Below are 14,604 nucleotides of genomic sequence, written 5' to 3'. Positions count from 1 at the left end.
ATTAGAAGATGTTCTTTTTTCCCATTGCTCTGATATTTCTCTATAACTATCTTTTTATTATTTATTATTTTATTTATTTACTTCATAGAAAATAGGCATAAGTAGGATTACAAAAGGCATCGTGGTACTAATATTCAACATTAAAAGATCAAGATTCATTGAATTAGTTTAGAATCCAATGTATCAACTATCAGGAATCTGTGGAAGTAACCAAGCTTTACCCAGTTTTCAATTGGTGAATTTGGAATAGTGGCAATTTGCTGATTTGTTTTCCAACAATTTAAGATTTTTCGAATACAAGTGTTAAAAAAAAATGGTTCAACTATAATAATTACAACTGCAACAACAAAACCTATCAGACTCCACACAGGAAAACAAATAAAAGCAAAATGAAAGGCTAATGTGAGTTATTCTGGAACCAACCCTTGTAATGTCATACAGAGGTTGATTATAACTTTAATTTCCTTTTTTAGTTTAACATTCTTCATGGTCAACATAAAAATGAAATAGAAGACTTATCAGGAGATATAAAGGAAGGATCAAGCTCCCAGAACCGCAATGACAGAGTGATTTATGAGTTAAGAGCAGAGGTAAGATACTGGGTAAAGAGTGATGTACTAAAACATATCTGAAGGTTATTAAATGATATACTGTTCTAAGAAGTACAACTGAGTAGACATTGGTTGCTTTGTGAAAAAGAATGCTGCTGAAAATCAAGACTAATATGTCAGTTTACATCTGATTTAAAATGCTGTGGAATGATATTGGTTCAACACTACATCTGAATTATCTGAATGTTATAAAGACAAATTATTTGACTAATACTCACAAAGATGATATGTCTTTCTCTAAATAAATACTTATTAAAAGTATTGCTTTTATGATGTTTCTGGATATCATGTGCTATAAATATCAGGAACAATGACTTGCAAGATTTGTTACATACAGTTCATAGTTGAATTAGCAAGGCTGTTGGCAACTAGCAGTAGACAGAACAACCTCACTTTTGTTGTAGTTAATTCCTCTCTTACAGGTGTGCTGAGTAAAGTCATGGAAACGTCTATTTTCCATTCCCACCACCACCAACAGCAAATTAATTTTTACAGACTGTACATGCTATTTTCTTTGTCTTATTGATAAAGGAGGAATTATCATCCTTAGAAATAGGAGGAGGTAGAATTATTTGCACTTTATAGAACATTGTGTTAGTGCATAGAAGTAGGAAGTCAGAAATTATATATTTTGTAACAGGTAATTCTGGAGGATGTCTTAGATACAAATGTATAGGAACAATTTAGGAAATGGAAATAAGTTAGAAAATATAAGCTGAGATAAAAGTAATTTGTATTAGAAGACTTCTTCCTTATAAAGGTCTGTAAAGATGAATTCACACCAAGGTATGTTTTATATTAGATAAGCATAAATTTATACCACAGTATGTTTGTTATCAGAGGAACATAGTGCAATGGAAAATGTCTAGATTTGGGGGCAAATTGGCACCATCACCTACTAATTACTTCATTCTGATCAACCCCTTAAGCCTCTCTGAGTCTCTAAACAAACTGTAATAATGGACATAAGAGTAATACTAGTTACCACACAAGAGTTTTGAAAAGATTGCACATGTCAGGGGAAAAATTGTCTGGAAGAGCACTTTACTCTTGGGAATTAGCTGAGATGTTCTGGACAATTAGCTCTTCCCTTTCCCCATCAGCTATAAGTCCTATAAGGCTGAGGAGGGCATGTAGAGAGATCTATGATGAGAAAGACTCAACTGTTGGGAACTACTCTTCCTAACAATTAAGTCAAAGGGAAAAACCGATGATTCTTAAAGCTTTTGTTTTCTAAGAGGAACCAAACCATGAGGATGGGTACCACTTTTCCTTGCCCCAGAGATCTGAGAAGCATTTCAATTAAGCATTGTACACCAGGTTGTATACAGGTGTATTTAGGAATTAGAGGCAGATACAGAAGAAGGTACATATGGCTGTTATTACTCTCCTCAAAAGTTGTCTTATATCATCATTTTCAGGACACTTTGGGAGTCATGCAATACAGGCTCTCTGATGTACAACCGTTTTAAGTTTGGTGTAATGAAAAGTTCTGAGACTCATTTGAATAAGCTATTTCACATCCATAGAGTGCAATTATGTTTCTTAAAGTAGGATACAAACATTTCACCCACCTAAAGAACTCTACCACAATACATTCAAGCACTATGATACATGATTTTGCTATTTTGAAATTAGTGAAGCACTGAATTCTGAAAGCAAATGTAGATGTGAATTGGCTATGTCTTTTACTGTATGCACTTGAATGCTGTATATAAAATTGAATTAAATTGCAGAAAAGTTTTTGTTGAAAAGAAGACAAATATTGGGACAAATTCTTATAGAAGGAGTTCCCATTGTGGCTCAGTGGGTTAAGAACCCAATTTAGTATCCCTGAGGATATGGGTTTAATCCCAGGCCTTGTTCTGTGGGTTAAAGATCCAGCATTGCCTCAAGCTGCAGCATAGGTCACAGATGCGGTTAGGATCTGGTGTTGCTATGGCTCTGGCATAAGTCCGCAGCTATATCTTATTGAAACAGTGAGTGTGTGTGTGTTGTATGAGTATATGGGTTCATTTAAATTTTAAATTAGCACAGAAGCTACCTCCTTTCCTTGGAAGATGTAACCACTCTGTTGACATTATTTGCACTGGTTGTGTTTAGGTCTTAAAATCATATCATGATTTTTGGTTTGCATAAAAGTCATTAGGTGATTGCACCATAATTTAATTAAAAGATAATCTATTTAAAAAATCAGTTTACTTTTATTTTTAGATATATAACCAACACTACAGTAAACATGCACATGCACATACATCGTTAGACATTTAAAAATGGCTCAGGGTAAATTCCTAGAAATAAATTTATAGCTTTTTCAAATAATGTTTATTTTTTCACAGACTGCCAAATTGTTCATTAGAAAAAGTATATCAATTTACATTCTCACTCACCTACAGTGTATAAACATGCTCCTTCTACAGCCAAGAGAATATTATTGTTTTTAATATTTTCCTAGCTAAGTCAAAAAGATCATTTTAATTTGTATTTTATTGACTTAAACATACACTTTTGGTTGTTTGCTCATTTTTATTGGTGTAATGTTTATTATAATAGCTAACATTACTGAGAACCTAATATATGTATATATATATCACATACATATTGCTGGGCCATTGAAATATAAAATCTCATTTAATAGTTTAGCACCCTAATGATCTGTGTATTCCTAGCTACATTTAATTGTAAGAATCTTAGAGAACTTACCTTGAGACAAGTTTATAAAATATCTTCAGATATTATTGAGATAATCTTTTACCTATGTTCTCATTTAGTTCTGTTGCCAAAACTTGGCCTCTGTCCACCAAGGCTGAATAGAAATGTGGAGACTATTTTGAGTGAAGGAGGAAAAAAAATAGCTTTTATTGCTTTGCCAGGCAAAGGAGGCCACAGCAGGTTGATGCCTTAAAGCCCATGCCCTCCTTTGGAGAAGAAATGCGGAGAGTTTTATAGTCTAAAAGGAGAAAAACAGTTTCAGATAAGAATCAGGGTTGGGGCATTCTTCTTTTCTGAGGGAATCTTTGTCATCCTCAAAGTCATCAGGAGATCTCGGCATGATCCTGGTGGTGGTCTTCTGGTTTATTGCCTAGAATAACAATACCTGAAGAAAGGGCATATTTATCAGAGATCAGAACAAACTAGGACATTTCCTAAAAAACATCATGTACTAATAATCTTTAACCCACAGGCAATTGTACTCAGGGTGCCTAATCTTTAGCTTATGGGTGATTGTGTTTAGGGTGCAATTAAGCCAGGGAGAAGTGCAAGGAAGGGCTCCAAGCTGTTCAATTTTAAAGTATTCCTTTCTAAAAGAAGTATAAGGAATATAGCTTTTCTCTTAGGTGTATAAGATGCTTATGTTGTTATGTGTATCCCTTGAGAGGGAACCAGGATCCTGTCCCAAGGCTGTACTATTCTTGCCTAACTCTTCCTCCCTTGTCTTTGCATCCACTCCCTTCCCCAATGAGCAACTGTCTGAACCTGCCCATTGGAACTCAGGGAAGGCCATGGAGGCTGAATGAGGCCCTTTTCTGAAAAGAATAAGTGGGGGACATAGAAAGGCTTTTGTGTCCAATAGCCCCACAGGGCCCTGCTTGTTGCAGTTCCGATTTCTGAGAGGTGTACACTGAGGCTCAGATTGTTCAGCAGGTTAGGCAATTTACCAAGGGTCATCCAGTTCATGAGTTGAATCCTGAAGCCACATGCTGCCAGTAGTCAGTACCTGACATTGCCACGCTGTCCTCATCCTGTGAGTTCACTGAAGCAAGGACTCTAGAAATGTGATAACTTTTTAGACAATATTATTGGAATTTTTAAAAATAGTATTTTCATTTCATATGTCACAATTTTCTAACCAATGATGGTCCCCACATATCATGGAAAATTTTAAAAATTCTTTGTTACTAACACCCACCAATTTGATAACAGTATTGTTTCCATATGAGGAGTGTATATTATTTATTTCTTAATTTGCCCAGTCTCTTTCAGTAGTTTGATGATGATCTTCCTATTTTGGAAACCTGATTGATCAAAGAAATTCAAAATGCAGCTGTGATTAAAAAAAAAAAAAAAGACCTCAGAGGATTTAAATAATTGACTCTCTTGGCCAATGTGTAATAAGGTGAATTCTCTGAGTGGGAAGTCATTTGATAAATGAATATGTCTCAACATATGCATATATGCATATGCATAATGGATGGATTTGATCTTTTCCCCACGTTTAAGATCAAAACCTCTTGAACTGGAGATGACAGTTTATTAGAATGGAAATAAACTGGTGTCCTGAGTGAAGAAATCATTACCTCTTTCTACAGTCTGGTTGCTGCTTGAAAGCAAACTCATAATCAGGAAACACTCATTTTACATTGTTTAGGCCAAACTTTTGGGGACAGACATTTTCTAAGTGAAAGTAAATAGTTTTTTTTTTTTAATAAATACTGGATAAACTATCACCAACACTTCAGTTTTAAACTTTCAGGAATTTTAATTTCTTATTTTCTGTTTTCTGCTTTTCTCACCTATCTACACATTTATATTCTATTCTTGTTCCATTGTGTATTCCTGCCTCCTTTGTGGTAGATAAGTTGACCATAGATGTATGGGATGTAGAGCTATTGGATCCCCATCTTGCTACAGGAAATGTATATAATACAACAAAATTGGAAAACAACTTGGGGGGGGTTCCCAAACAGCAGCTGTTATGTGATAAGAAATAGCATTCCTGGGCATTTCTCTCAGATAAATGAAAACTAATATCCACACAAATCATATACAGGAATCTTTAAAGTAGTTTGTTTGTAAATGCCAAAACTTGAATGCAAGAATGCTACCTTCAATGGGTAAATAATTAAATAAAGCATTACAACCATGATACTCCTCAGCAGGAAAATGGAATGATTTCTTGATCCATGCAGCAATGTGGATGGATTGCCAGAGAAGCATGTTGATTGAAAAATACCAATCCCCAAAGATGACATAGCCCATTATTCCATTTATATTATGGTATTCAAATGATAAAATTTTAGAAATGGAGAGTAGATGAGTGGTAACCAGTAATTAAGGAGTGCTGGGAGAGGATCGTGTGTGGCTATGAAATGGCAACATAATGCATCCTCGTTGTGATGGAAATGGCCTGTATTTTGACTATATTATTGACATTGGGTTAAGCAACAGTAAAGTTGCAAGATGTTATCATTGGGGAAAACTGGATAAAGGGTGCATAGGATTTATTCTGATCATTTCTTCTCTTTTCTTTTTTTTTCTTTTTTACAGCCACACTGGGGTATATGGAAATTCTGGGGCTAGGGGTCAAATCAGAGCTACAGAGCTACAGCTGCTGGCCTATACCACAACCACAGCAACACCAGATCCTTAACTGAGTGAGGCCAGGGATTGAACCCACATCTTCATAGATACTAGTCGGGTTCTTAACCTACTGAGCCACAATGGGAACTCCTGTTCTGATCAATTCTTACAACTGGTTTAGCATGTATAATTATCACAAAGTAAAAATTCAATTAGGAGTTCTCATTGTGGTTCAGTGGAAATGAACCCAACTAGAGCCATGAGGATGCAGGTTCAATCCCTGGCCTCACTCAGTAGTTTGAGGATCCAGCATTGCCAAGAGCTGTGGTGTAGGTCACAGACACAGATCAGATCTGGCAGTGCTATAGGCCAGCACCTGTAGCTCTGATTTGACCCCTAGCCTGGGAACTTCCATAAGCCACACCTGCAGCCCTTAAAAAAAATTCAATTAAAAATCTCAGTCTCCTCTCAGTATGTATGATAAGTTCCACCCTTTCTATATAACTCCTCTGAAAATATGCATCCCTCATTTTATTTCCATTTTTGGAAGCTGAGAGTCATGGATCCAAGTTCTTATCCATCACTGCTTTGCTAACTTCCTATAGACTACATAGGTTTTCTGAATCTGTTTGATTATCTGAAAAATGATGTTTCAGTAACAGCTCATCTAAAGGATGAATTCATCTGCAAATGCAAAGTACATTATGTGTGTGTATGTATCAGGTATGCAAGAAACATGTCCCCCCACACCCATCATTCAAATTTCATTTAGTACATCCTATATGGGAATGACAATCCAGGATTTTATATTAGTAACATGGTAGATAATTCTGTTTTGTCCCATAAAGACTTCAGAATACTATGTGAATGTATACCTCTTCTTCTCAGCTGAACTTTTTGGAGTTTAAGATGTTATAGAAAAAATGCATTGACCAGAGTTTCTGGAGCCAAATAGACTTCCAATAAATATTTGATGATGCCCATTTTAGTGGGAATAATCTAATATTTTGGCTCCAAAATTAAACTGTAAGATCTTCCAAAAAAGTAGGATATCTTTCCCATTCCTGAATCACCAAATGTCTTACAAATCTCTCTCTTGCTTTGATGATTAGGCAAATCTTTGATGATTATATGGACAAAGACCATGAAAGCCTTGAGCTGGAAAGAACCTATAGGTATAGTCTAGTCCCTCCTTTCACAGATTCCCTTTCTGATGTTAGTGACTTACTCACAGTGGGCTCTTCCGGTTCTAGATTAGTTTCCCCCTCCCCATGCCCTTGACACACATTATCTCTGATACTTTTTGGGATTAAAATCTTTTCCCATAGTACAAGAGAATGCTTTTTAAATGATTTCTTGTTCTTCCTAATCTTAATTGAATACGATATGACATAAATAGAAGGAACCAAGTGTATTCATTTTTCTCTCTTTCAGAATGTCTATATTTACTTACTTTTAAAATTCTGCTTCCTAATTAAGAAAAAAGTCCCAGATGGGTAACATGTCAAATTTAACTTGTGATTATATAGGTAGTCCTCTTTATTTTGCTTATGCAATATAGAACATAAACATTTTGTAACATACATTTTTTTTTCACACACAGAAATTATATTATTGTTGGGGTTTAAAGGAACTTTTCTCCATGTGTGTACCAACTGGATTCTCTCTGCATAGACAAAATGATAGTGAAGTGAAAAATGAAGCAAGGCAACAGAATAAATAGTTCATGTGCTCATTCATTCATTGTCTTATTCAATCATTATTCATCAAATACTTATCAACCATCTCCAAGGTGCTTGGTACTTACGGGAATTAAACACTGAGGATCCTAAGAATCAGATAGAGTGATGGCCACACTGGAAAACAAATAAACCAACCCAGATAGTTAAGTACAGTGTGTTATGTCCTTTGATGGGTGAAGTATGGTGATCTATGTGAGTTCATAGGAAAGATGTCGAGGATGAGATGTGGAAGATGAACAGCCCCCAGCCAGGAAAAGAGGAAAGGTACAGCCAAGAGTTATATGTGATAAAGGGAGTAGCAGGTGAAGACAGCTATAAATGGCAGTATTACTAGGAAATAAACATAAAAAAAAGGATGTTCTGACCTGTGAAAACTTTAGAGTATTTCTGTTGAGTAGGATAATACAGTGAAAATTTATTTTTTTAATATTAGGATATTGATAGTAAAGCAAAAATTCCTCCTTTCCCTCTTACTCAACTATAGATACCAGGAATTATTTGATTTGGGAAGATATTTTGATCAGAAGAGCAACATAGTCTAATGTGGAGCAATTTCATTGTCCGGGTAAGGTAGGGAGTACAGAGGGCAGAGAGTTATTTTGTTCTCTGTTTAAAAAAGAGAATATGTTTTCAAAAAATATACATCCAATTTTCAGTTCTGCAAATAAATTTTATTCCCTACTGTGTTAGGATCCAGTAATTCAGTGGTGTCCAAAGTAGAAATGGACCTGCCCTCAGAGAATAGTCTTCAGCGAGGGAAACAGGGTTCATCAAAAATCATGTAGTTAATTGCGTGATGCTGGGGAGTTGACCTCAAGTTAGAAATTCTAAATGAAGAGACACCTGAGATTTTAATTTTACTGCCATACTTAAATAGAAATTTCTTTAATGAGAAGGGTGTTGTTTAATTAGAAATTCAGTGCCATCATAATTTAGTTTTCTGAGATTGTCACAATAGGTGTTGATTTGAATTGATTTAAATCTCTTGTGACTCATACCTCTTATTGACTTTACATATTCCTGCAAAGAGGGTTAGGATTGCTGAGAATACTATGAATGTATCAGAAACGGTTATATAATTTTCAAAAGGGATATTGATGGTTGCAAGCAGGTTAATTTGAAAGTCTGTCAGTGATATGGATTTAAGCATTCTGGCACATTCTGAGTTCATATCGACCAAACTCAGGGAAAAAAAAATCTATAAAAAGATATTTGATATGAGTAAACCATTAGGGAAAAAAATAATATTCAGGGAAAAGTGAAAATCAAGCTGTCACACATGGGTATGCATTCTGGTCATTTAGACAAATATAAATCTAAACAGTCCAATTTACCAAGATGAAACCTGTCACTTGTCTTGAAGTTGCAGAAAGCTGATAAATATAAAATTCAATAATGGATAAAAGCCTGTGCTCATTTATCCAGGAAGTATTCAGTGCTTTGAGTAACAGATTCTGTTTTTTCAAAAAGGGGTTTGAATTACATGGAGTGGAATAAAGTATTTAAAATGTTTTTGTTCAGATGTCTCAATAGCAATAGCTTTTCCTAGTGGCTAGTCTTTGGAAAGTTAGATTTATAGCTAAGTTAGATTGATGATTTAATTACAATATGAGATTTAGTTTCTTTAACTATAAATTTATCACTAATTTTGGTTGGGTAGAAAACAGTCTACCAAAGATTGTGATGTGAGTGGTAATAGGAGAAACTGTTAGTCAAAACTCTCAAATGTTAATTTGTCTCAGGACCAGCCTACCTCTTTAGAAAACCCTGAACATTTTAGTGCCAACTTCAAGGCACCTAGTGTTTCATGATGTCCTCAAGAGACCTAAGACCTCCACTATGATGTCTTCCAGGTCTATCCCCTTTGGGTCACAGGCATGCATTTGGGATTTTTCCTGGTCTTTTAGCCCACAAGTTCTGTACAATTCTTTCAAGATCCTGTTTACTGCTTTCCATGGGGCCAAAAAGTGAACTTAGCAAATCATATTACTATGCTATTTCCAGTTTCTTGTTATATCAATTATTCCTCTCAGTGCTTTAAATTCAAAACTGCTTTTCTAAAATTGTTATAGTATAGTTGCACTGAATCAAGATCTAAATCTCCAGTAAAGAGAAACATTCTGTTTTATTCTAAAAGCATTTGACTGATTGATTGATTGATTGATTGATTGATTTTTGGACACACCCATGGGCATGTGAAATTTCCCTGGCCAAGATGGAACTTACACCATAGTGGCTACCTAAGCCACTGCAGTGACAGCACAAGCTAAGGATCCCCACTGTATCACAAGGGAACTCCCTAGAGATATTTGATTTAGAACTTTCCTACTGTCATCCTCAAAAATGCTTCCCTTGGAAAACATGTTTTCATATTAACAGAGACCTTCTGGAAAAATGTGCCTTAAACTAAGAGAGCAGTCGCATTCTCTTCCTCTGCCAAAATCCCAGGTTAATATGGATGTGTCATAAAGGGTAAAGCAGAGCCTTGTCATTTTAGATAGTGGAGATCTTACCCTCATTCTGCAACAGTGCTTGGCTACTAGTAGGTGCCTCCCAAATGGCTGTTGGTTAAATGGATGAGGGGAGGAGAAAATACCTATCAAGAAGAAGAGCATCTTCTAGTTTAACCTTCTGTGAGGTTGAAAGAAAAAAAAATCGAGATAGAAGGAGGGTGTAACTGAGCATAACATACTCACTAGGAATATGATTTGATGTGTTCTGTATTTGACTATATTTGATGTGTTCAAAATACCTTGGTTTCATAGGTGCCTACTAATACAGCTTGGTGAATATAACATTTTTATTTATTTATTTATTTTTTTATTTTTTCTTTTTGCCATTTCTTGGGCCGCTCCTGCGGCATATGGAGGTGCCCAGGCTAGGGGTCGAATAGGAGCTGTAGCTGCTGGCCTACACCAGAGCCACAGCAACACAGGATCTGAGCCACGTCTGCAGCCTACACCACAGCTCACGGCAACACTGGATCCTTAACCCACTGAGCATCGAACCCGCAACCCCTTGGTTCCTAGTCGGATTCGTTAACCACTGAGCCATGACGGGAACTCCGGAAACTCCAACATTTTAAGTGACAAAATACTTAGAAGCTAGCGTCCAGTTCTGATCCTCCAGGTCTAAAATCCATTGTTAGTATTTCCCTCTGTGAGCAATGTGCCTCCCTTTGCAGGGAGTCCACCCTGATTGGTGTTCTCTCATCTGCACAATTCCCATCTGACTCTGCTCCCACATGATCCCCAGAGAGTCCTCTGCTGCTCTTGGCTATGTATTTTCCCTCTTGCAGGTGAATCAATGTTTCTATTACACTGTCTTTAAGTTATATTCATGGACTAGATGATTTTATTTCTTTCATCCACTGTTTGGAGAAATAGAGATTTAGTCAGTGGTCATGTTCTGAACTATGTGATCCCCAAAGGATGCTATTTTTTGACCATAGCTTGTCATTTATTATAGCATTGATTATAGAAAAAACTTTAAGGAACTCATTTCTTTGGATATTGGGTAACAGGCATCTAAGTAAAATAGGTCAAAGAAAGAAATTTAATGGAATTTCAGACTGAAAGATAAAAACTAAAGTCTTGAGGGATGCTGCAAAATGCAGGGATATTTATAACATCAGTGACTATATCAGGAAACAGTTATGTCTGCCGTGGGAAAGTGCTTCTTGGATCTCAATTACAGGAAGTGTAATTAACCCAGAACCCCAGCTGCTGTGCTCTGAAATCCAGGCAATGAAATCTCATAGACCGCTCCCAGCCAGAGAGAGGCCTCCTTGTTTCTGTAAGATACAACCCTTCTTACTGGTGACTTTGACTCAAAAGCTCCTCTGCAGCCTCACCTACCTTTCCTTGGCAGGTACCAATGCCTGAGATGACTGGACACAACTCTCCTTCCTTCTCTGTCTCTCTGTTACCCAAAGTCAGTCCTGGTCATAATCTGACTGTTCTCTGCCTTTCCTGACTCCCTTCCCATTATCTTTTATATGTTTTCCCTGTATTAAATGTATTTCATTTTAAATGCCAATTTAAAGTGTTGCTTCTACTCAGCCATAAAAAACAAAATAATGTCATTTGTAGCAACATGGAAAGAACTAGAGACTCTCATCCTGAGTGAAGTAGTCAGAAAGAGAAAGACAAATACCATATGATATCACTTATATATGCAATCTAATATATGGCACAAATGAACATTTCCACAGAAAAGAAAATCATGGGCTTGGAGAATAGACTTGTAGTTGTCGGGGGGAGGGGGAGGGAGTGGGATGGATTGGGAGCTTGGTGTTAATAGATGCAGACTATTGCCTTTGGAATGGATAAGCAATGAGACTCTGCTGTGTAGCACTGGGAACTATGTCTAGTCACCTAAGATGGAGCATGATCATGTGAGAAAAAAGAATGTATACATGTATGTGTAACTGGGTCATCATGCTATACAGTAGAAAATTGACAGAACACTGTAAACCAGCTATAATGGAAAAAAATAATTACACATTGCAAAAAAATATATAAAGTGTTGCTTGTTGAAGTACCCAGAATAACCCAATAACAAAGACAAAAGAAAGAGGGAAAGTCAACATTAGGAAATAATAAGATACAAAAAATTACTATAGAGATAGCAAAGTTAGAAGTTGGTTCTTTGAAAAAAAATTATTCAATTCAGGAAAAATTAATTAAGAGCTATAATTAGAAAACATTACCAATAAAAAAGGGACACAGTTTTAGATAGAGCAGAGATTTACAAAGATAAGGAACCGCTGTGAAGAGATGAGGTTAATAAAAATAAAATCTTACATGAAATGAATTATTGACCAAAAATATAACTTACCCAGCATGACTCTTGTAAAAGTAGAAAGCCTGAATCAATTATAACATTAAATAAAGTAAATTAAAAATTAATGAATTAAAAACCTTTTAATAATAAAACTCTAGCAACAGAATGCTTTATGATTAAGTTATACCATTCAGAGTAGATAATTCCAATTTTATAGGACATCTCCTAGAAAAGAGAAAAAAAGAGGGAAAATGTCCCAGTTCTTTCCATTACATTAATTTAATCCTTATACTACATCTAGACAGGGCTCATCTAAACAAGAGAGATTATAGTAAATTTCACACATAAATATAGTGGCAGAAATGTTAACCAAATACAAGTAGTCTTTCTTTCTTTTTTTTTTTTTTTAGAGCTACACCTGCAGCATAGAAGCTACAGCTGCAGTCTACACCAGAACCATAGCAATGCTGGTGTCCCAACCCACTGAGACAGGCCAGGGTTGGAACCTGTATCCTCATAGATACTAGTCAGATTTGTTTCCTCTGTGCCACAGTGAGAACTTCCCAAATACGAATAGTCTTAATTTTATGGTGAATAAATAATTTGATTTGTCACAGGAATGCAGGGTGTACTCTAACATTAGATCATTTATTATGTAAGTCAGCACAGTAAACAAAGCGCAGAAAAAATCAATTATGTCATTATCTCCAAGGTTACTTAAAAAACAGTTGCTGCATCTCAATACATGATTATGGGGAAAGACATTTTAGCATACTAGGACTCAAAGTGAACTTTAAAACCTGAAAAGAGTTACAAATTTTTAGAGCAAATATTTTATTTAATTACTAAGTGTTAGTAGGGTAGCCCTTTCTTTTTAAAATTCTGTTTAGATTCCAGGTAGTTCAACAAAAGAGGAAAACTAAAGTTATAAGAATTAGAAAGATATAAAATTGTAGTGATCACAAATGATGTGGTTATCTATTTAGAAAACACAAAATAATTTTCAAAATATAATTCATGAGAGGTTAGAGATACTGCTGGATATAAGATCAATTAAATATGTATACACCAGCAAAAATGTATTTATAAATATATACATGTTATAAATAGAGTAGTATTTATGCAGTGATTGTTAGACCAAAGAAACAACAGAATAAGAGACCAGACTTAGAGCTATTCACATGTAGACAGGTCATCTCTCAACAGACTTGTCGTTAGAAGCCAGTAAAAAATACTGACTTTAAGGAGTTCTTGCTGTGATGCAGTGGGCTAAGAATCTGACTGCAGCAGTTCGATCCCCAGCCTGGAACAGTGGGTTAAAGGATCTGGTGTTGCTGCAGCTGTGGCTCAGAGTCAATCCCTGGCCCAGGAACTTCCATATGCTGTGGGGCAGCCATTAAAAAAAATACTGACTTTAGATTAAAGATGAATGGAAGGAATTAACTTCCTCATTATGATATTAATCTTCTTAATGAACAATCAAATTTTAATGCTTAAAGAGATTTTGTGATTTTGGTTTGATCAACAAGACAAACTAATATTTTTCACTATTTTTGAAAGAATTCATCAATATATTTTTGTCAAATTTCCCCCAAAACCAGATATTAAAAAGGCAGCATTAAAACATAAAATTGTTACACTAAGTCATTTTTGACATAAGGTGGTGATTTAGAGGGTTCTCATTAACACTTTTGCCACTATTTCATTTTTATCATCATCCACTAATCTAATTCACTCTGCCATCTCCTTTTCTACTATTTCCCCTCTTATAAATCATGTACTATGTACTTTTCCCTTCTTGATAGCTCAGTGCTAATAATGAAAGTTAACTTTCTATTTTGTCTGAACCATTAGAGTACAATACCATTACTCAATATAACTTCTAATTAAAATGGTTGTTAATCCTTTAGAAAAAATAAATATATGCATTAACACAAACATGATCTCAGTTGAGTGGAAAACCTTGCTTTAGACAGCATCATCAGATTTCATGTTCTTTAGACACTGAGAGCTATCAGAATCTCTGAGACCATTCCTGGGCCAAGATAGTTTGTCTACTTTTAAAATTACTTTTAGGGGAGATTTTGGAAATAAATAGGGTCTGTCCTTTATGGGTTGCTTAATTTCCTAATGCAGATTTTGTTAAGCATTTTATGTTTACATAA

At 35.5% G+C, this 14,604-nt stretch overlaps 1 protein-coding gene across 1 annotated transcript in view; it reads left to right on the top strand.

The window, feature by feature from the left end:
• The window catches only part of CCDC102B (coiled-coil domain containing 102B), a 194,353-nt gene that overhangs the window by 40,699 nt on the left and 139,050 nt on the right, over positions 1–14,604 (top strand). Inside the window, exon 4 of the mRNA XM_047769476.1 lies at positions 474–590. Coding sequence (XP_047625432.1) covers positions 474–590 — 117 coding nt within the window. The remainder of the gene's footprint in view (positions 1–473; positions 591–14,604) is intronic.

The sequence above is a fragment of the Phacochoerus africanus genome, chromosome 2, assembly GCF_016906955.1.
Source record: "Phacochoerus africanus isolate WHEZ1 chromosome 2, ROS_Pafr_v1, whole genome shotgun sequence".
Classification (NCBI taxonomy): Eukaryota; Metazoa; Chordata; class Mammalia; order Artiodactyla; family Suidae; genus Phacochoerus; species Phacochoerus africanus.
The sequence above is the reverse complement of the archived record's forward strand: the minus strand, read 5'-3'. Positions and strand labels throughout refer to the sequence as shown.